General features: G+C 54.8%; 1 protein-coding gene across 1 annotated transcript in view; it reads left to right on the top strand.

The window, feature by feature from the left end:
* Positions 1 to 22527, top strand: part of LOC137306880 (low-density lipoprotein receptor-related protein 1-like) — a 252054-nt gene extending 229527 nt beyond the window's left edge. The window contains 7 exon segments of the mRNA XM_067976269.1: positions 1901 to 2062; positions 5769 to 5940; positions 7892 to 7996; positions 12462 to 12532; positions 15062 to 15155; positions 20945 to 21089; positions 22321 to 22527. Of these exon segments, the coding sequence (XP_067832370.1) occupies positions 1901 to 2062; positions 5769 to 5940; positions 7892 to 7996; positions 12462 to 12532; positions 15062 to 15155; positions 20945 to 21089; positions 22321 to 22461 (890 nt within the window). The 3' untranslated portion in view covers positions 22462 to 22527.

The following is a 22527-nucleotide window of genomic DNA, read 5'->3' as shown; positions in this document are numbered from 1 at the left end:
CTCTGTTCCTGCATCCCCTTTTAACATTGTACCATTTAGTTTATATTGGCTCTCCTCATTCTTCCACCCAAAATGCATCACTTCACACTTCTTGCGTGCATTTTAAGGAAAAACCCCTCCTCCCATCTCCATTACGTCGCCCGTCTCCGCCCCGACCACTGCTCATCCGCTGCTGAAACCCTCATCTGTGCCCTTTGTCCCCTCCAGACTCGACTATTCCAATGCTTTCCTGACCGGCTTTCCACCTCCCTCCGTAAACTTGAGCTCATCCAAAACTCCTGCTGCCCCCGTATCCCAACCCGCACTGAGTCCCGTTCACCCCGTCACCCGCTGTGCACTCTCACACTCATATTCTCTCTCTCTCCTATCTATCTATCTATCTATCACTCGCTCGCTCGCTTTCGCACGCTCTCTCACACACGCTCGCGCGCTCTCTCACACACGCTCGCGCGCTCTCTCACACACGCTCGCGCGCTCTCTCACACACGCTCGCGCGCTCTCTCACACACGCTCGCGCGCTCTCTCTCTCGCTCTCTCTCTCTCTCTCTCTCTCGCGCTCGCGCTCTCGCTCGCGCTCTCTCTCTCTCGCTCGCGCGCTCTCTCGCTCGCTCGCGCGCTCTCTCTCTCTCGCTCGCGCGCTCTCTCTCTCTCGCTCGCGCGATCTCTCTCGCTCGCGCGCTCTCTCTCGCTCGCGCACTCTCTCGCTCGCTCGCGCGCGCTCTCTCTCTCGCGCGCGCGCTCTCTCTCTCTCGCTCGCGCGCTCTCTCTCTCTCGCTCGCGCGCTCTCTCTCTCTCTCTCTCGCGCTCTCTCTCGCTCGCTCGCTCGCTCGCTCTCTCTCTCGCTCGCGCGCTCTCTCTCTCGCGCTCGCGCGCTCGCTCTCGCGCTCTCTCTCTCTCGCTCGCGCTCTCTCTCTCGCTCGCGCTCTCTCTCGTGCTCGCGCTCTCTCTCTCTCGCTCGCGCGCTCTCTCTCGCTCGCTCGCGCGCTCTCTCTCTCTCGCTCGCGCGCTCTCTCTCTCTCGCTCGCGCGCTCTCTCTCTCTCTCTCGCGCTCTCTCTCTCTCTCGCTCGCGCGCTCTCTCTCTCTCTCGCTCGCGCGCTCTCTCTCTCTCTCGCTCGCGCGCTCTCTCTCTCTATCGCTCGCGCGCTCTCTCTCTCTCTCGCACGCTCTCTCTCTCGCTCGTGCGCTCTCTCTCTCTCGCTCGCACGCTCTCTCTCTCTCTCTCGCTCGCACGCTCTCTCTCTCTCGCTCGCACGCTCTCTCTCTCTCTCGCTCGCACGCTCTCTCTCTCTCTCGCTCGCACGCTCTCTCTCTCTCTCGCTCGCACGCTCTCTCTCTCTCTCGCTCGCACGCTCTCTCTCTCTCTCGCTCGCACGCTCTCTCTCTCTCTCGCTCGCACGCTCTCTCTCTCTCTCTCTCGCTCGCACGCTCTCTCTCTCTCGCTCGCTCGCACGCTCTCTCTCTCTCTCTCTCGCTCGCACGCTCTCTCTCTCTCGCTCGCTCGCACGCACGCACGCACTCACTCACTCACTCACTCTCTCTCTCTCTCTCTCTCTCTCTCTCGCTCGCACGCTCTCTCTCTCTCGCTCGCACGCACGCACTCACTCACTCACTCACTCTCTCTCTCTCTCTCTCTCTCACACACACACACACACACACACACACACACACACACACACACACACACACTCACCTCCCATGTCATCAGCAGTGTACATGTTGGATTAGTCGCCCAGAATCGTGAAACTCTAACCCTACAATTGGCACCTTGAGATGAGATGGGGAGACGATAGAGTGGAGGGAGTGGGGGAAACGAGGTTAACGCAGCCTCACTGTGAAGGGCGTGGGCTGGTGGTTGCCCCCTATTTAACGGCTCTGTGTCTCCTCTGTTCCCAACGTCAGGAATGCCGACCTGCCGCTGCCCGAACGGATTCACGGGACCCAACTGCCGGAAGAAAGTGTGTGACAGTTACTGCAAGAACGGGGCTCCCTGCACGGTGAACTCTGGCAACCAGCCGAACTGCCGCTGCCCTGTCGGCATTGATGGCGAGAGGTGTCAATACCGTACGTAGAGTCAGGGTCCGTGCGCGCGTGGGTCCGTGCGCGTGCGTGGGCACGGGCTTGTGTGGGCGTGTGTTTGTGTGGGTGGGACTGTGGGTCTGGGTCTCTGTGTGTATGGGGGCCTGTTTTTGTGCCCGTGTGTATGGGGGTCTATGTGTGTGCGTTGGGGGGGTCTGTGTGCGGGTGTATATCCGTGTGTCTGTCTGTGTCTGTGTGTTTGTGTCTCTTGGTCGGGATATGTGTCGGTCGGTCGGTCGGTCGACCTGTGGGTCTTCCATCTTTACGCAGCAACCAACCCGGTTGTGAATTCATGGTCGTACAGAGCGCGGTTACTTACTCTGGCGATAGCTGAGCGCTTGAAAGTACGTGCACATAATGCCGGCCAATGCTCCCAGCGCAGTACTGAGGGAGCGCCGCACTGTCGGAGGGGTCAGTACTGAGGGAGCGCCGCACTGTCGGAGGGTCAGTACTGAGGGAGCGCCGCGCTGTCGGAGGGTCAGTACTGAGGGAGCGCCGCACTGTCGGAGGGTCAGTACTGAGGGAGCGCCGCACTGTCGGAGGGTCAGTACTGAGGGAGCGCCGCGCTGTCGGAGGGTCAGTACTGAGGGAGCGCCGCACTGTCGGAGGGTCAGTACTGAGGGAGCGCCGCGCTGTCGGAGGGTCAGTACTGAGGGAGCGCCGCACTGTCGGAGGGTCAGTACTGAGGGAGCGCCGCACTGTCGGAGGGTCGGTACTGAGGGAGCGCCGCGCTGTCGGAGGGTCGGTACTGAGGGAGCGCCGCGCTGTCGGAGGGTCGGTACTGAGGGAGCGCCGCACTGTCGGAGGGTCAGTACTGAGGGAGCGCCGCACTGTCGGAGGGTCAGTACCGAGGGAGCGCCGCACTGTCGGAGGGGTCAGTACCGAGGGAGCGCCGCTCTGTCAGAGGGGTCAGTACTGAGGGAGTGCTGCACTGTGGGAGGTCCCATCTTTCGAATGAGACGTTAAACCGAGGCACCCGTCTGCCCCCTCAGGTGAATGTATAAGATCCCACGGCCACTATTGGAAGAAGAGCAGGGGGGGGCGGGGGGAGTTCTCCCCGGTGTCCTGGGACCGATATTTATCCCTCAACCAACATCACTTTTTTTTAAAAAAAACAGATTATCTGGTCATTTATCACATTGGTATTTGTGGGATCTTGCTGTGCGCAATTTGGCTGCCGCGTTTCCTACATTACAACAGCGACCACCCTTGATAAAGTACTTCATTGGCCGTGAAGGGCTTTGGGAACGTCCTGAGGTGGCGATAGGCGCCAGATAAATGCAATTCCTTGGAGTGCCGGCCTAGGCTTTGTGCTCGAGAGGCTGGAGTGGGGACCCACAACCATTTGATTCCGAGCTGGGAGTTCTACCCACTGAGGCGCAGCTAACAGCGAGTGACGTGGTTCGGCTGTCTAGTAATCAGACTTGCCTGGAGCCAGCTGGTGAACATAATTGATGCACTGCTCCTGCAAATGTCGAATTAAGGATTATGGAGGAAGATGTTACAGACAGCACTGATAAGGATCCTTCAGTCCCTTGTGGTCATCCGTAATGACTGACTAATCCCAGAGTTAGCTAAACATTTGAACGCTACAATTCATCCTGTGCCGCTCGCTAAATGCCTCGGAGGTTTGACAGGGCGCCCACGCACTTTCCATCTCGCAGTGTGCGTGCGCAGAGTGATCATTCTGCGTGGAGCAGAAGTTGACAGTGTACCCTCCATAGGAACAGGAGGAGGCCATTCAGCCCCTCGTGCCTGCTCCGCCATTTGATAAGATCATGCCTGATCTGTGATCTAACTCCATATACCTGCCTTTGGCCCATGTCCCTTAATACCTTTGGTTGCCAAAAAGCTATCTATCTCAGATTTAAATTTAGCAATTGAGCTAGTATCAATTGCCGTTTGCGGAAGAGTTCCAAACTTCTACCACCCTTTGTGCGTAGAAATGTTTTCTAATCTCGCTCCTGAAAGGTCTGGCTCTAATTTTTAGACTCTGCCCCCTACTCCTAGAATCCCCAACCAGCGGAAATCGTTTCTCTCTATCCGCCCTATCCATTCCCCTTAATATCTTATAAACTTCGATCAGATCACCCCTTAACCTTCGAAACTCCAGAGAATACAACCCCAATTTGTGTAATCTCTCCTCGTAACTTAACCCTTGAAGTCCGGGTATCATTCTAGTAAACCTACGCTGCATTCCCTCCAAGGCCGATATGTCCTTCCGAAGGTGCGGTGCCCAGAACTGCTCACAGTAACTCCAGGTGCGGTCTAACCAGGGTTTTGTATAGCTGCAGCATAACTTCTGCCCCCTTGTACTCCAGTCCTCCAGATAGAAAGGCCAGCATTCCATTAGCCTTATTGATTATTTTCTGCACCTGTTCATGACACTTCAATGATCTATGTACCTGAACCCCTAAGTCCCTTTGGACATCCACTGTTTTTAACTTTTTACCATTTAGAAAGTACCCTGTTCTATCCTTTTTTGATCCAAAGTGGATGACCTCACATTTGTCTACATTGAATTCCATTTGCCACAGTTTTGCCCACTCACCTAATCTATCAATATCGCTTTGTGATTTTATGTTTTCATCCACACTGCTCACAGTGCCCACCAACCTTTGTGTCGTCGGCAAACTTAGACATGAGACTTTCTATGCCTTCATCTGAGTCGTTGATAAATATTGTGAATAACCTCACGGGGAAACGCATCTGATTTCGAAACTCGTGAGAGGCACCTTCCTCCCCTCCAGACGTCAGCTGGCCGAGCTGCCCGGAGGTGGGGGGGAAATCGAAAGAAAGAGCTCGCGTTCACGCAGCGCCTTTCAGCACCTCGGGGCACCCCCAAAACGCTTCGCGGCCAAATGAAACGGGAATGTGGGAATGGCAGCAGCCGGTTTGCTCACAGCAGCAGAGAGACAACGAGCAGGTAACCTGGTTTTTTTTTCAGTCATGGCGAAATAGTGGCCGTTGGATCTTTCACATCCGCCCGAGAGCGTCGGCCGAGATTTTGCGCTCGAGTCTCCGCAGCGGGGGCCCCGAACCCGCGACCTTCTCACTCAGAGACAGGAGTGCTATCCACCGAGATGAGGAGAGACTTCTTCACTCAGAGGGTGGTCGGTCTGTGGAATTTGCTGCCCCAGGAAGCTACATCATTAAATAAATTTAAAACAGAAATAGACAGTTTCCTAGAAGTGAAGGGAATTAGGGGTTACGGGGAGCGGGCAGGGAATTGGACATGAATTTAGATTTGAGGTTAGGATCAGATCGGCCATGATCTTATTGAATGGCGGGGCAGGCTCGAGGGGCCGATTGGCCTACTCCTGCTCCTATTTCTTATGTTCTTATGAGCCACGGAGGAATTGGAACGGGGTCGATTCTCAGTGGCAGACAGAGCCCGTCGCCTGCTGCGGTGGGAGCAGATTCAATCGTGACTTTCAAAGGGGAATTGGATAAATATGTGAAGGGGGAGAATTTGCAGGGCTTTGGGGGGAGTGGGACTAATCAGGTAGCTCTTTCAAAGAGCTGGCACAGGCACGATGGGTCGAATGGCCTCCTCACCCGCTGTAAGGTTCCAGGATAATACGGTTACGTGGTTTTGCCCGTTGCTGTTTCCTCGGGGCCTCTTTCTTTCCCTGAACCGTTCGGTCTTGGCTGTGTTCTTTCCAACGATTGCCTCCTCTCCTGGTTCTAGGTAGGTGCGACGACTACTGCCTGAACTCCGGAAAGTGCCGCCTGACTGAGGAGAACGTCAAGGAGTGCGTGTGCACGGTGAAGTACGAGGGAGACCGGTGCCAGACGGACAAGTGTAACCGCTGTAAGGGTGGCCCTTGCATCGTCAAAAGCAGCGGCGACGTCGTGTGCAAGTAAGTTACACTTATGCCCTACGAGCGTTTTTTGAAGGTCGTGGGTTTGAGCCCGCGATCCAGGCCGACACTCCCCGTGCCAGTGCTGAGGGAGCGCCGCACTGTCGGAGGGGCGGTGCTGAGGGAGCGCCGCGCTGTCAGAGGGGCGGTGCTGAGGGAGCGCCGCGCTGTCAGAGGGGCGGTGCTGAGGGAGCGCCGCACTGTGGGAGGGGCGGTGCTGAGGGAGCGCCGCGCTGTCGGAGGGGCGGTGCTGAGGGAGCGCCACGCTGTGGGAGGGGCGGTGCTGAGGGAGCGCCGCACTGTGGGAGGGGCGGTGCTGAGGGAGCGCCGCGCTGTCGGAGGGGCGGTGCTGAGGGAGCGCCACACTGTCGGAGGGTCGGTGCTGAGGGAGCGCCGCGCTGTCGGAGGGGCGGTGCTGAGGGAGCGCCGCGCTGTCGGAGGGGCGGTGCTGAGGGAGCGCCGCGCTGTCGGAGGGGCGGTGCTGAGGGAGCGCCGCACTGTCGGAGGGGCAGTGCTGAGGGAGCGCCGCACTGTCGGAGGGGCAGTGCTGAGGGAGCGCTGCACTGTCGGAGGGTCAGTAGTGAGGGAGCGCTGCGCTGTCGGAGGGTCGGTATTGAGGGAGCGCTGCACTGTTGGAGGTGCCGTCTTTCGGACGAGACATTAAACCGAGGCCCCGTCTGCCCTCTCAGGTGGATGTAAAAGATCCCACAGCCACTATTTCAAAGGCGAGCAGAGGGGAGTTCTCCCCCGGTGTCCTGGGGCCAATATTTATCCCCCAACCAACATCACTAAAAAAACAGATTATCTGGGTCATTTATCACGTTGCTGTTTGTGGGATCTTGCTGTGCGCAAATTAGCTGCCACATTTCCTACAATACATCATTGACCGCACTTCAAAAGTACTTCATTGGCTATAAAGCGCTTTGGGACATCCTGAGGTCATGAAAGGCGCCATTTAAATGCAAGTTCTTTCTTTTTCTTGCACAGCTGAGTGCTTTGCTTAGGCCATTCGGCCCACCTGGTCTATGATGGTGTTTATACTCCACACGAGCCTCCTCCTTCCCTGCTTCATCTCACCCTATCAGCATATCCTTCTATTCCTTTCTCCCTCATGTGTTTATCCAGCTTCCCCTTAAATCCACCTCCGCTGTTCCCCTCAACCACTCCATGTGGGAGCGAGTTCCACATTCTCACTGCTCTCTCTCGGTCAAGAAATTTGTCCCGAATACCCTATTGGATTATTAGTGACTATTTTGTATTTCTGGCCTCTAGTTTTGGTTTCCCTCACAAGTGGACACATCTCTACATCTTCCCTCCATGGCCTCGCCCCTCCCTATCTCTGTAACCTCCTCCAACCCTCCCAGATTCTCTGCGCTCCTCCAACTCTGGCCTCTTGCCCGTCCCCCGATTTCCATCGCTCCCACCATTGGCGGCCGTGCCTTCAGCCGCCTGGGCTCTAAGCTCTGGAATTCCCTCCCTAACTGCACGCACACGTGTTCTCTCTCTCCCTCTTTCTTTCTCTCTCTCTCTCTCTCTCTCTCTCTCTCTCTCTTCTCTCTCTCACTCTCACTCTCTCACACGCACCTCCATTCAGAGGCTCCTTAAAACGTACCTCTGTGGCCAAACCTTGGTTCACCTGACCTAATATCTCCTTGTGTGACTCGGTGTCAAATTCTGCCGGAGTTACGCTCCTGTCAAGCGCCCTGGGGAAGTTTTACTACGTTAAAGGCGCTGTATAAATGCACAATGTTGTTGTTGCGTACAACGGCACGATCTTTCCCTGTTCCCTCGGCCCGCGCAGGTGAAAGTTGCAAAACGTTCTGTGAAACAACGGTTGGGCGGAGAGGAGCGATTCGTTTGGCAAAGGGGCTGAATTGTTCTTTGTGTAGTTGCTTCAGAGCAAGAGTGTAACTTTTTTTTTTCCCCTCCCTCCTCGCCTTTTTAATCACAGCTGTACTGGGGGCAAAATAGGCCCCAGCTGCCTGACCTGTGACGATTATTGCCAGAATAACGGGGTCTGCGAGATGAACGCAAGAACAGAGTTACCAGAGTGCAGGTGAGCGTCATTTTGGAACTAAATACCGTTTATTTTTATTCCCGATTTTTTTTTAAACTTAAGTTTAGTAGCTCGGCAAGAGCATTAAGAGTTACGGAGCCAAGACGAGTAGATGGAGGTGAGTCAAAGATCAGCCGCGATCTAATTGAACGGCAGAACAGGCTCGAGGGGCTGAATGGCCTCCTCCTGTTCCTGTGTAACAGGTTCGAGGGGGCTGAATGGCCTCCTCCTGTTCCTGTGTAACAGGCTCGAGGGGGCTGAATGGGCCTCCTCCTGTTCCTGTGTAACAGGCTCGAGGGGGCTGAATGGCCTCCTCCTGTTCCTGTGTAACAGGCTCGAGGGGCTGAATGGCCTCCTCCTGTTCCTGTGTAACAGGCTCGAGGGGCTGAATGGCCTCCTCCTGTTCCTAGTGTACTGTAGTGTAGTGGTTGTGTTACTGGACTAATAATCCAGTGAACTTGTGTTCAAATCCCACCGTGGCAGATTGAGAAATTGCATTTAGTTTTTTTTCTAAGCAAATCTGGAAAACTCTAACCCTTTATAAATCACTGGTCAGGCCCCAGCTGGAGTATTGTGTCCAATTCTGGGCACCACACTTCAGGAAGGATGTCCAGGCCCTGGAGAGGGTGCAGAGGAGATTTACCAGAACGGTCCCAGGGATGAGGGACTTCAGTTATGCGGAGAGACTGGAGAAGCTGGGATTGTTCTCCTTAGAGCAGAGAAGGTTAAGGGGGAGATTTAATAGAGGTGATCAAAATCATGAGGGGTTTTGATGGAGTGGATGGGGAGAAACTGTTTCCAACTGGCAGGAGGGTCGGTAACCAGAGGACACAGATTTAAGATAATTGGCGAAAGAACCAGAGTGGGGGAGATGAGTGTTTTTTTACGCAGCGAGTTGTTCTGATCTGGAACGCGCTGCCTGAAAGGGCGGTGGAAGCAGATTCAATAATAACTTTCAAAAGGGGAATTGGATAAATACTTGAAAAGGAAAAAATTTGCAGGGCCATGGGGGAAAGAGCAGGGGGGAGTGGGACTAATTGGACAGCTCTTTCAAATAGCCGGCACGGACACGATGGGCCGAATCGCCTCCTTTTATTAAATAAAAGGCTGGTATCAGTAAAAGTGACCTTGAAGCTTATCATAAAATGTCCCTTTTGGGGAAGGAAACCTGCCGTCCTTACCCGGCCTGTGCCTATGTGTGACTCCAGTCCCACTCCAACGTGGTTGACTCTTAACTGCCCTCCCAAGTGGCCTTGCAAGACACCGAGTTGTATTAAAAACAGTACCAGCGGTTCAAGAAGGCGGCTCACCCACCACACTTCTCAGGGCAACTAGGGGATGGGCAATAAATGCCGGCCTTGCCGGTGACGCCCACATCCCCAAGAATGAATGGGTGCTGGTCACACCCTCGCTTAAGATGACACCAGGGACGAGAGGCTTTTTATATCTGGAGAAGCTGGGGCTCTTTTAATTAGAGCAGAGAGAGTCTAAAGGAGATCTGACAAGAGATGGTCAAAATTTATACGGGGTTTCAATAAGGTAGAAGAAAGAAAGACTTGTGTTTATACAGAGTCTTTCACGACCTCAAAACACTTCACGGCCAGTGAAGTACTTTTCGAAGTGTAGTCACTGTTGTAATGCTGGAAATGCGGCAGTCAGTTTGCGCACAGCAAGATCCCAGTAATGTAACCGTAAGAACATAAGAAGTAGGAGCAGGAGTCGGCCACACGGCCCCTCAAGCCTGCTCCGCCATTCAATCAGATCACGGCTGATCTTCTACCTCAACTCCACTTTCCCGCCTGATCCCCATATCCCTCGATTCCCCTAGTGCCCAAAAATCTATCCATCTCCGCCTTGAATATATTCAACGACTGAGCATCCACAGCCCTCTGGGGTAGAGAATTCCAAAGATTCACAACCCTCTGAGTGAAGAAATTTCTCCTCATCTCAGTCCTAAATGGCCGACCCCTTACCCTGAGACTATGACCCCTGGTTCGAGACTCTCCAGCCAGGGGGAAACAGCCTCTCAGCATCTACCCTGCCAAGCCCCCTCTCAGAATCTTATGTTTCAATGAGATCACCTCTCATTCTTCTAAACTCCAGAGAGTATCGGCCCATTCTACTCAACCTCTCCTCATAGGACAACCCTCTCATCCCAGGAATCAATCTAGTGAACCTTCGTTGCACCGCCTCTAAGGCAAGTATATCCTTCCTTAGATAAGGAGACCAAAACTGTACGCAGTACTCCAGGTGAGGTCTCACCAAAGCCCTGTACAATTGTAGCAAGACTTCCTTACTCTTGTACTCCAACCCCCCTTGCAATAAAAGCCAACATGCCATTTGCCTTCCTAACTGCTTGCTGTATCTGCATGTTAACTTTGTGTTTTGTGTACAAGGACACCCAAATCCCTCTGAACACCAACATTTAATAGTTTCTCACCATTTAAAAAATGTTCTGTTTCTCTATTCTTCCTACCAAAGTGAATAACCTCACATTTTCCCACATTATACTCCATCTGCCACCTTCTTGCCCACTTACTTAACCTGTCTACATCCCTTTGCAGACCAGTGACCAGATAATCTGGTTTTTTTAGTGATGTTGGTTGAGGGATAAATATTGGCCTCAGGACACCAGGGAGAACTCCCCCCTGCTCTTCTTCAAAATTCACGTCCACCTGAGAGGGCAGATGGGGCCTCGGTTTAACGTCTCATTCGAAAGACGACACCTCCGACAGTGCAGCGCTCCCTCGGTACTGCCCCTCCGACGGTGCGGCGCTCCCTCGGTACTGCCCCTCCGACGGTGCGGCGCTCCCTCGGTACTGCCCCTCCGACGGTGCGGCGCTCCCTCGGTACTGCCCCTCCGACGGTGCGGCGCTCCCTCGGTACTGCCCCTCCGACGGTGCGGCGCTCCCTCGGTACTGCCCCTCCGACGGTGCGGCGCTCCCTCGGTACTGCCCCTCCGACGGTGCGGCGCTCCCTCGGTACTGCCCCTCCGACGGTGCGGCGCTCCCTCGGTACTGCCCCTCCGACGGTGCGGCGCTCCCTCGGTACTGCCCCTCCGACGGTGCGGCGCTCCCTCGGTACTGCCCCTCCGACGGTGCGGCGCTCCCTCGGTACTGCCCCTCCGACGGTGCGGCGCTCCCTCGGTACTGCCCCTCCGACGGTGCGGCGCTCCCTCGGTACTGCCCCTCCGACGGTGCGGCGCTCCCTCGGTACTGCCCCTCCGACGGTGCGGCGCTCCCTCGGTACTGCCCCTCCGACGGTGCGGCGCTCCCTCGGTACTGCCCCTCCGACGGTGCGGCGCTCCCTCGGTACTGCCCCTCCGACGGTGCGGCGCTCCCTCGGTACTGCCCCTCCGACGGTGCGGCGCTCCCTCGGTACTGCCCCTCCGACGGTGCGGCGCTCCCTCGGTACTGCCCCTCCGACGGTGCGGCGCTCCCTCGGTACTGCCCCTCCGACGGTGCGGCGCTCCCTCGGTACTGCCCCTCCGACGGTGCGGCGCTCCCTCGGTACTGCCCCTCCGACGGTGCGGCGCTCCCTCGGTACTGCCCCTCCGACGGTGCGGCGCTCCCTCGGTACTGCCCCTCCGACGGTGCGGCGCTCCCTCGGTACTGCCCCTCCGACGGTGCGGCGCTCCCTCGGTACTGCCCCTCCGACGGTGCGGCGCTCCCTCGGTACTGCCCCTCCGACGGTGCGGCGCTCCCTCGGTACTGCCCCTCCGACGGTGCGGCGCTCCCTCGGTACTGCCCCTCCGACGGTGCGGCGCTCCCTCGGTACTGCCCCTCCGACGGTGCGGCGCTCCCTCGGTACTGCCCCTCCGACGGTGCGGCGCTCCCTCGGTACTGCCCCTCCGACGGTGCGGCGCTCCCTCGGTACTGCACCGGGAGTGTCAGCCTGGATTATGCACTCAAGTCTCTCGAGTGGGACTCGAACCCACGACCTTGTGACTCCGAGGCGAGAGTGCTGCCCACTGAGCCACTGCTGACACCTAGTAAATCGGGGAAAAAAACTGTTGTTTTTGCACGTGCAATGCTTGACGTACGGCATCATCAAATTGAGACGTCCCAAAGTGCTTTACGTGGTGAATTACTTCAAAGTGCAGCGGCTGTTCTGTAGGCAGGTCTCCGCACCAGCGGTGCCCCACGCACAGCAGTAAGACGGACAACCAGCTAATCAGTTTCTCAGCCGCGTTGCCTGGGACGCTGGAAGCAGGCAGGTGGGGCCCTGGGTTTTCAACACCTCAACCGAGGAAGCCTCGATCTTTCCCCACAAGGATGGGGGAAAAACCGAAGGGGCTGGATTGCAAGTCGCATTGGACGGAAACCTCGGTGCGGTGTCCCGGGAGGGGATCGGCAGCTTATCCTCGCACTCCGACCCACCCCCGCCCAGCTCTTTACGTCGTACGGTTAGTTGGAACACTTTTGCGACTCTCGGTTAATTGCGGCCCTTCTGTTTTCTTTTGCAGGTGTGCCCCTGGTTGGACGGGGCTGCAGTGTGACCTGTCGGAATCGCGCACAATGTCACCCATGAGTGGGAGTAGGTAGCCAGTTGACTGCTTTTACTCCATTTTCAGCCCTCTTTCCTTCCCTGCTAACCTTGTATTTTTTTTTGTTTTAACCCTCCTTGCGTTGCCTCTTGCGTTGACGGTGCGATCGTGCGGCTAACCGACCGATGTGGGCGGATTTTTATTTTGGGAGCTGGCTTGGAACTTTTGAGTGTGGCGGGTGGGAGTTCCAAGGCGGGGATAGCGCGATGTCGTCCACTTTGGACCGAGGAAAGAGAGATCAGAGAATTTGCTCAATGGTGAGGAGCCAGGAACCGAGGGGGAGCAGGGAGATTTAGGGGGGTCCAGGTGCAGAAATCACTCGCGGGCAAGTAGAAAAAAATAACTCGAAAGGCCAATGGAATGTTGGCCTTTATCTCGAGGGGGCTGGAATGCAAAGGGGTAGAAATTATGTTCGTTATATAAAGCTCTGGTCAGACCCTATCTGGAGTTACTGTGAGCAGTTCTGGGCACCGCACCTTCGGAAGGACATATTGGCCTTGGAGGGAGTGCAGCGTAGGTTTACTGGAATGATACCCGGACTTCAAGGGTTAAGTTACGAGGAGAGATTACACAAATTGGGGTTGTATTCTCTGGAGTTTTGAAGGTTAAGGGGCGATCTGATCGAAGTTTATAAGATATTAAGGGGAACGGATAGGGTGGATAGAGAGAAACTATTTCCGCTGGTTGGGGATTCTAGGAGTAGGGGGCACAGTCTAAAAATTAGAGCCAGACCTTTCAGGAGCGAGATTAGAAAACATTTCTACACACAAAGGGTGGTAGAAGTTTGGAACTCTCTTCCGCAAACGGCAATTGATACTAGCTCAATTGCTGAATTTAAATCTGAGATAGATAGCTTTTGGCAACCAAAGGTATTAAGGGATATGGGCCAAAGGCAGGTATATGGAGTTAGATCACAGATCAGCCATGATCTTATCAAATGGCGGAGCAGGCACGAGGGGCTGAATGGCCTACTCCTGTCCCTATGTTCCTATGCCTTCAGTTCTGGGCACCGCACCTCAGGAAGGATATACTGGCCTTGGAGGGGGTGCAGAGCAGATTCACCAGAATGATACCCGGGGGCTAAAAGGGGTTAAATTCCGAGGACAGGTTGCACAGACTGGGCTTGTATTCCCTCGAGTGTAGAAGATTAAGGGGTGATCTCATCGAGGGGTTTAAGATGATTAAAGGACTCGATAGGGTCGATAGAGAGAAACTATTTCCTCTGGTGGGGGGAGTCCAGAACAAGGGGGGGCCGAACCTTAAAATCAGAGCTGGGCCGTTCAGGGGGTGATGTCGGGAAGCACTTCTTCACACAAAGGGGAGTGGAAATCTGGAACTCTCTCCCCCCAAAAACCTGTTGAGGCTGGGGGTCAATTGGAGCTTTCAAAACTGAGATGGATAGATTTTTGTTGGGTATCGAGGGTTATGGAACCAAGGCGGGTAAATGGAGTTAAGATACAGAACAGCCATGATCTGATTGAATGGCGGAACAGGCTCGAGGGGCTGAATGGCCTCCTCCTCTTTCTCCGTTCCTAACCTCCAGCAGCAACCTGTCTCATCCTTTCCTTAAACCAATTTCAATCAATGAGCAAAGTAGCGCCCCCAGTAGCTCTGTGTGAATTCACTGGCCGATATAGTGATCAGGAAGATCCCATTAGCTGGGTTTCAGTAAGGGCACTGCCTGAGCTCGTGGTGGGGAGGGGGCAGGGGGGAGGAATTGACCAGGATTCTTGCTTCTGGTCACTATCTAGTGATGCCCCCCACATATTCCACCCCAGCCTGCTCTGGGAGGCGGATTTCAGGCGAGGATAGGATCAGATTGTGACGCCCCCTGCAGTGGAATAGCCCACCACCGTCTCCCTCGGGGCTCACGTGGAGAAGGACCTCGCGGGTGGGGCGATTGCGGGCCCCCAAATCGCGGCCCAGCACGAGCTGCCGTCCTCAGACTGGGAGGGGACGGAGTGGGAGAGATGCAGCGAATGTGGAGAGCAGCTATCTCTAGCTAGGCTAAGGAAGTTGTTACGGGATGCTCGCTACGAGATGTGGAATTTGGACAGATTCTTTCAAAGGCTCCCTTTGTACGATGGTACCCCAATGTTGTACATCAGGATTAATTTTATTATGAATGGTGCGTGTGCATGCACAGTTGTCACAGTGTTGGCGTCACGCTTTGTTACAGATGCAAAGCAATCCGACAGTGCGGGCCCTTCTGAGCTGCACCCTGAAGCTGTCCAGTACATTCCGATTTGCAGAGTCCCGTTATCGTCCACATAACGCCCTTCACGTCGAAAAATGGCTCCAAAAAAAAAAGCAATTGAACTCCCAATGACCTGACGTGAAGTTTGATCGAGAAATATACTTTGCAGCCCTTGGAGTGCAAAATTAATGCTGAAGAAGAGTACAGAACATTTATTTCTGGCCTCGGGCTTCTTGCTTCGCTTGTGTGCAAAGCTTGGAACTGTAGAGTGTGCGCCTTCTCCCTAACTCATGTTTTTTCCCGTTTTATCTCTCAATTTCAGAAACGACATCAATAATCGTACCGATTATAATCCTCATCCTTCTAATCCTTCTGGCTATTGGTGGTGTATTTTGGTATAAAAGGAGAATGCGTGGGTAAGTGTCAATGAATTACATGGAACGTACAGCACAGAAACAGGCCATTCGGCCCGTCTGGTCCGTGCTGGCGTTTATGCTCCACACGAGCCTCCTCCCTCCCTACTTCATCTCACCCTATCACCATCTCCTTCTATTCCTTTCTCCCTCATGTGTTTATCCAGCTTCCCCTTAAATCCATCTCCGCTATTCCCCTCAACCACTCCATGTGGGAGTGAGTTCCACATTCTCACCACTCTCTGGGTAAAGAAGTTTCTCCTGAATTCCCCGATTGGATTTATTAGTGACTATCTTACATGTATGGCCCCCTAGTTCTGGTCTCTCCCCCATAAGTGGAAGCATCTTCTCTACGCTTACCCTTTCAAACCCTTTCATTATCTTAAACATCTCTCTCAGGTCACCCCTCAGCCTTCCCTTTTCTAGAGAAAAGAGTCCCAGCCTGTTCAGCCTTTTCTGATAGTTATAACCCTCTCATTTCTGGTGGTATCATTGTGAATCTTTTTTGCAGCTTCTCCAATGCCTCTATATCCTTTTTATAATATGGAGAGCAGAACTGTGCACAGTGCTTCAAGTGTGGTCTAACCAAGGTATATGGAGAGCAGAACTGTGCACAGTGCTCCAAGTGTGGTCTAACCCAGGTATACGGAGACCAGAACTGTGCACAGTGCTCCAAGTGTGGTCTAACCAAGGTATATGGAGACCAGAACTGTGCACAGTGCTCCAAGTGTGGTCTAACCAAGGTATATGGAGACCAGAACTGTGCACAGTGCTCCAAGTGTGGTCTAACCAAGGTATATGGAGACCAGAACTGTGCACAGTGCTCCAAGTGTGGTCTAACCAAGGTATATGGAGACCAGAACGGTGCACAGTGCTTCAAGTGTGGTCTAACCCAGGTATACGGAGACCAGAACTGTGCACAGTGCTTCAAGTGTGGTCTAACCAAGGTTCAATACAAGTTTAACATAACGTCCCTGCTTTTCAATTCTGTCCCTCTAGAAATGAACCCCAGTGCTTGGTTTGCTTTTTTTTTATGGCCTTTTTAATGCAAAAACCCACAAGTTTCTGATGTGTTTGTGGAGAGTATCTGTGCGTGCAGGGGAGACATTAATGGGACCTGTTGCCTTGTTGCTGGCTTGGTGGTCTGTTGAAATGCTACACCACGGTTACGTGCCTTTGCCTGGGGTTCATCGCGTTGCCGAGTGACGTATGGGACAGGAGAAGGCTTGAAGGTTGACCTTAAGAGATGGTCACGACTGCCGTACGGCAGGCAGAATCCTGCCCCTCCCCTTCTCTCCCGACGACACTGCCGAATTCACTTTCTGCCAGGGCTCAGTTTGTCTTGCATCCTCTATATTCAGGAGCACGTAGAGGGATTCAAGGTCCAGGCATATGAGTTCTAAGTTGTAGGGTGTTGGGTTTTAGTGTCTAGTGATCGCAGAATTTGAATGAACCGAGGCCATATTTTTGCATCTCCGAGTGATCAAAGAAAAGACTTGCATTTAATTTAGTGCCTTTCACGACCTCAGGACGTCCCAAAGCGCTTTACAGCCAATTAAATACCTCTTGAACTGTTGTAATGTAGGAAAGACGGCAGAAAATTTATGCAGAGCAAGGCCCCACGAGCAGCAATGTAATGATGACTAGATAATCTGTTTTACTGATGTTGGTTGAGTGATAAATATTGACCAGGAATTCTCTGCTCCTCTTCGAAATAGTGGCCGTGGGATCTTTTGCGTCCACCGAAGAGAGCAGACTCGGTTTAACGTCTCGTCCGAAAGACGTCTCGTCTGAAAGACGGCCCCTCCGACGGTGCGGCGCTCCCTCAGTACTGACCCTCCGACGGCGCGGCGCTCCCTCAGTACTGACCCTCCGACAGTGCGGCGCTCCCTCAGTACTGACCCTCCGACAGTGCGGCGCTCCCTCAGTACTGACCCTCCGACAGTGCGGCGCTCCCTCAGTACTGACCCTCCGACGGTGCGGAGTTCCCTCAATACTGACCCTCCGACAGTGCGGCGCTCCCTCAGTACTGCCCCTCCGACAGTGCAGCACTCCCTCAATACTGACCCTCCGACAGCGCGGCGCTCCCTCAGTACTGACCCTCCGACGGCGCGGCGCTCCCTCAGTACTGACCCTCCGACGGCGCGGCGCTCCCTCAGTACTGACCCTCCGACGGCGCGGCGCTCCCTCAGTACTGACCCTCCGACGGCGCGGCGCTCCCTCAGTACTGACCCTCCGACGGCGCGGCGCTCCCTCAGTACTGACCCTCCGACGGCGCGGCGCTCCCTCAGTACTGACCCTCCGACGGCGCGGCGCTCCCTCAGTACTGACCCTCCGACGGCGCGGCGCTCCCTCAGTACTGACCCTCCGACGGCGCGGCGCTCCCTCAGTACTGACCCTCCGACGGCGCGGCGCTCCCTCAGTACTGACCCTCCGACGGCGCGGCGCTCCCTCAGTACTGACCCTCCGACGGCGCGGCGCTCCCTCAGTACTGACCCTCCGACGGCGCGGCGCTCCCTCAGTACTGACCCTCCGACGGCGCGGCGCTCCCTCAGTACTGACCCTCCGACGGCGCGGCGCTCCCTCAGTACTGACCCTCCGACGGCGCGGCGCTCCCTCAGTACTGACCCTCCGACGGCGCGGCGCTCCCTCAGTACTGACCCTCCGACGGCGCGGCGCTCCCTCAGTACTGACCCTCCGACGGCGCGGCGCTCCCTCAGCACGGGCACCGGGTGTATCGGCCTGGATTATGGGGCTCAAGCCTCTGGAGTGGGGACTCGAACCCCCTGATCTTCTAGCTCGGAGGCGAAAGAGTGCTACCCACTGAGCCAAGGCTATCTATATGACTAATCACTGGTTATATCTTGCTGACACTCTTGCATGGCTCACAACTTTACACAGTCTGTGTGGGCCATAAATATGTGAGACACTAAATGAGATAAAATCATACCCATTACAGTTTGGCAGAGTGATTTGTATTCCAGGCACACATCTCCCAAGTCCAGAAGCCAGATTTATTATTCGTACGGTGCTTGGGTGTGCTGCCTGGAATGTAAATACAAACAGGGGTGAGAAAGGTCACGTCTCTTTCTTAGCACAAAGATGCCCCCCCTACTTTCTCGTGCTGCGAACGACGGTGTTTTTTTAAACCCGGCAGATTTATTAACGTTCCGCCTCTGTCACGACTTGTGCGCAAGGTGCACCTCCCGCGCAGTAAGGCTTGCGTCCGCGTACCTCAGCGTTCGACCAGAAAGCCCCGGGAACGAGTGACGATGTTGGTTTTTGACCCAATCACGAGTTATCTATCGCTGTCGCTCCCACGTGGGTCACAGCCTTACGCTGCCAATGAATATGTGAGACGCTATCTAAACGAGACAAAATCTTTAATTGAACATTCTGCCACCCCCCCCCCTACCTTCCCTTATCTCTTCGCTCCTTCAGTGTCAGCTGTGGCTCAGCGGGCGGCACTCTCGCCTCCGAGTCAGAAGGTCGTGGGTTCGAGCCCCACTCCAGAGACTCGAGCCCCGTAATCCAGGCCGACACTCCCAGTGCAGTTCTGAGGGAGCGCTGCGCTGCCGGAGGTGCCGTCTTTCGGATGAGACGTTAAACCGAGGCCCCCGTCTGCCCGCTCGGGCGGACGTAAAAGATCCCACGGCCGCTATTTCGAAGAAGAGCAGGGGGGCGTTCTCCCCGGGGCCGATATGTATCCCTCAATCACCATCATTAAAAAAAAGCCAGATTATCACATTGCTGTTTGTGGGAGCTTGCTGCGCGCAAATTGGCTGCCGCGTTTCCTACTATTCAGAGAAAGTCAGGAGTCTTCAGCTGTGAAGGAGGGAGTACTGAGTAGAGGGATACAAGGCGCATGAGTGGATTAAAAATGGTTAATCCTGAGACATTTATTTCAGGTTAAACCAAACACTGCAGGGCTCGTGGGACATATTGGAGGTGGGGGGGGAATCCCTGGGCTCATTCAGGAGGCAGTTAGGGGGAAGGGTGGTTATGTCGGTTTCTATGGCGGGATGAAGTAAAGGGGCCGAATGGCCTCCCTCAACGTCCTTAGCCTTTCCGTTGTGTCCCTGCGAATATGCCTCTCTTCTCCACCATCTTAGACTGGGCGCCTCCAGAACAGCACGGTCAGATGCAGCGGCATTGGCAGGATGTGACGAGTGGAGTCCCGCAGGGATCTGTCTTGGGGCCTCAGTTATTCACAATATTTATTAACGACTTAGATGAAGGCATAGAAAGTCTCATATCTAAGTTTGCCGATGACACAAAGATTGGTGGCATTGTAAGCGGTGTAGATGAAAACATAAAATTACAAAGGGATATTGATAGATGAGGTGAATGTGCAAAACTGTGGTAAATGGAATTCAATGTCGACAAATGTGAGGTCATCCACTTTGGACCAAAAAAGGATAGAACAGGGTACTTTCTAAATGGTAAATAGTTAAAAACAGTGGATGTCCAAAGGGACGCAGGGGTTCAGGTACATCGATCATTGAAGTGTCATGAACAGGTGCAGAAAATAATCAATAAGGCTAATGAAATGCTGGCCTTTATATCTAGAGGACTGGAGTACAAGGGGGCAGAAGTTATGCTGCAGCTATACAAAACCCTGGTTAGACCGCACCTGGAGTACTGTGAGCAGTTCTGGGCACCGCACCTTCGGAAGGACATATTGGCCTTGGAGGGAGTGCAGCGTCGGTTTACTGGAATGATACCCGGACTTCAAGGGTTAAGTTACGAGGAGAGATTACACAAATTGGGGTTGTATTCTCTGGAGTTTCGAAGGTTAAGAGGTGATCTGATCGAAGTTTATAAGATATTAAGGGGAACAGATAGGGTGGATAGAGAGAAACTATTTCCGCTGGTTGGGGATTCTAGGAGTAGGGGGCACAGTCTAAAAATTAGAGCCAGACCTTTCAGGAGCGAGATTAGAAAACATTTCTACACACAAAGGGTGGTAGAAGTTTGGGACTCTCTTCCGCAAACGGCAATTGATACTAGCTCAATTGCTAAATTTAAATCTGAGATAGATAGCTTTTTGTCAACCAAAGGTATTAAGGGATATGGGCCAAAGGCAGGTATATGGAGTTAGATCACAGATCAGCCATGATCTTATCAAATGGCGGAGCAGGCACGAGGGGCTGAATGGCTACAGCAACATACAGCGAAACCTATAAATTACGGATAGCTCAAAGACTGGCATCAGCTGTCCTTTATTTGCAGGTGTCCTCGTTTTCAAAACGGTCGTTGTCAGTACTGTTATTTAATTTTTTTAAAATTCCCAGTAGAATGGAGAGTTCTTTACCCAGCATTGCCCAGCGGCAGAGAAACCACTCTATCCCCGGGACTGAGGCGTGCAAGCATTCGATCCCAGAGAGCGAGCGCTGGGTAAAGAGCCCTCCCCCCTCCTCCAATTCCACCAAACCCCACTGCCGCCTCGCGAGAATTTGTTGGTTGGGTGGGGGTTACGGAAGGGAGAAGCAAGCTGCAAGGGGGAATGATCCAGTGATCCCAACTCAGTGAAAGTTCCAGGCACCAGCAGCTTTACGACAGGCTGTGTGTGTGTCCCCTGTTTCTAAGCTGTAAAAGGTACTTGGTGCATTGAAGGCTGTCTGTAGTTTGGAATTTGCCTGCGCCCTGTGGTTTCAGAGTGCCTCTTGTATAGTTTACCCTGGAAGTTATTCGGGTCACTCAATATGTGTTGCAGGTATCATGTTTTTCTTTTGGCGTCAGGTGTTTTGGCGTCACTGTGTTTTTAAATTATCCGCCTGTTTCCGTTTCAGAGCGAAAGGCTTCCAGCACCAACGCATGACCAACGGGACGATGAACGTGGAGATTGGAAACCCGACTTACAACATGTACGAGGCCGAGCCGGACGACGGCGCTGGGGAGCTACTGGACGCAGACTTCGCTTTGGATCCGGACAAGGTAACGTAGTGAGGGAGCGCCGCACTGTCGGAGGGTCAGTAGTGAGTGAGCGCCGCACTGTCGGAGGGGGCAGTAGTGAGGGAGCGCCGCACTGTCGGAGGGGCAGTAGTGAGGGAGCGCCGCACTGTCGGAGGGTCGGTACTGAGGGAGCGCCGCACTGTGGGAGGGGCAGTACTGAGGGAGCGCCGCACTGTGGGAGGGTCAGTACTGAGGGAGCGCCGCACTGTCGGAGGGTCAGTACTGAGGGAGCGCCGCACTGTCGGAGGGTCAGTACTGAGGGAGCGCCGCACTGTGGGAGGGTCAGTACTGAGGGAGCGCCGCACTGTCGGAGGGTCAGTACTGAGGGAGCGCTGCACTGTCGGAGGGTCAGTACTGAGGGAGCGCCGCACTGTCGGAGGGACAGCACTGAGGGAGCGCCGCACTGTGGGAGGGGCAGTACTGAGGGAGCGCCGCACTGTCGGAGGGTCAGTACTGAGGGAGCGCCGCACTGTCGGAGGGTCAGTACTGAGGGAGCGCCGCACTGTCGGAGGGTCAGTACTGAGGGAGCGCCGCACTGTCGGAGGGTCAGTACTGAGGGAGCGCCGCACTGTGGGAGGGTCAGTACTGAGGGAGCGCCGCACTGTGGGAGGGTCAGTACTGAGGGAGCGCCGCACTGTCGGAGGGGCAGCACTGAGGGAGCGCCGCACTGTCGGAGGGTCAGTACTGAAGGAGCGCCGCACTGTCGGAGGGACAGCACTGAGGGAGCGCCGCACTGTCGGAGGGTCAGTACTGAGGGAGCGCCGCACTGTCGGAGGGGCAGCACTGAGGGAGCGCCGCACTGTTGGAGGGGCAGTACTGAGGGAGCGCCGCACTGTCGGAAGGGGCAGTAGTGAGGGAGCGCCGCACCGTCGGAGGGTCGGTACTGAGGGAGCGCCGCACCGTCGGAGGGGCGGTACTGAAGGAGCACTAAAAACATTATCTGGGGCCTTTCACCTCGTTGCGGTTTGCGGGATCTTGCTGCCCTCAAATTAGCTGCCGCGTTTCCTGCATTGAAACAGCGACTACAGTTCAAAAAAAAAAAGTGCTTCTTCGGCTGGGAACTTTGGGACACCGTGAGGCGGTGAAAGGCGAGCTCTCCCCCTTTTTTTTTTTTTTCCCCCCCGCTGCTCGTCGCAAGGATTTCTGGTGGAATAAAGTTCACTTGACTGTGCGTGTGTCTCTCTCTCTCTCTCTCTCTCTCTCTCTCCTGTAGCCCACCAACTTCACCAATCCAGTTTACGCCACGCTCTACATGGGGGCGCACAGCAGTCGGAATTCCCTCACCAGCACCGATGAGAAGAAGCAGCTGCTTTCCACGAGCGGAGAGGATGATTTGGGTGACCCACTGGCATAGATCAGGCACAGAACGCTTGGCGCCCTGCGTTCCGTTTGTTCGGGAGGGGGCGGGCGGGCGGGGGTG

The sequence above is a fragment of the Heptranchias perlo genome, chromosome X (genome assembly GCF_035084215.1).
Source record: "Heptranchias perlo isolate sHepPer1 chromosome X, sHepPer1.hap1, whole genome shotgun sequence".
Lineage (NCBI taxonomy): Eukaryota > Metazoa > Chordata > Chondrichthyes > Hexanchiformes > Hexanchidae > Heptranchias > Heptranchias perlo.
This window is presented reverse-complemented; position numbering and strand designations above follow the sequence as displayed.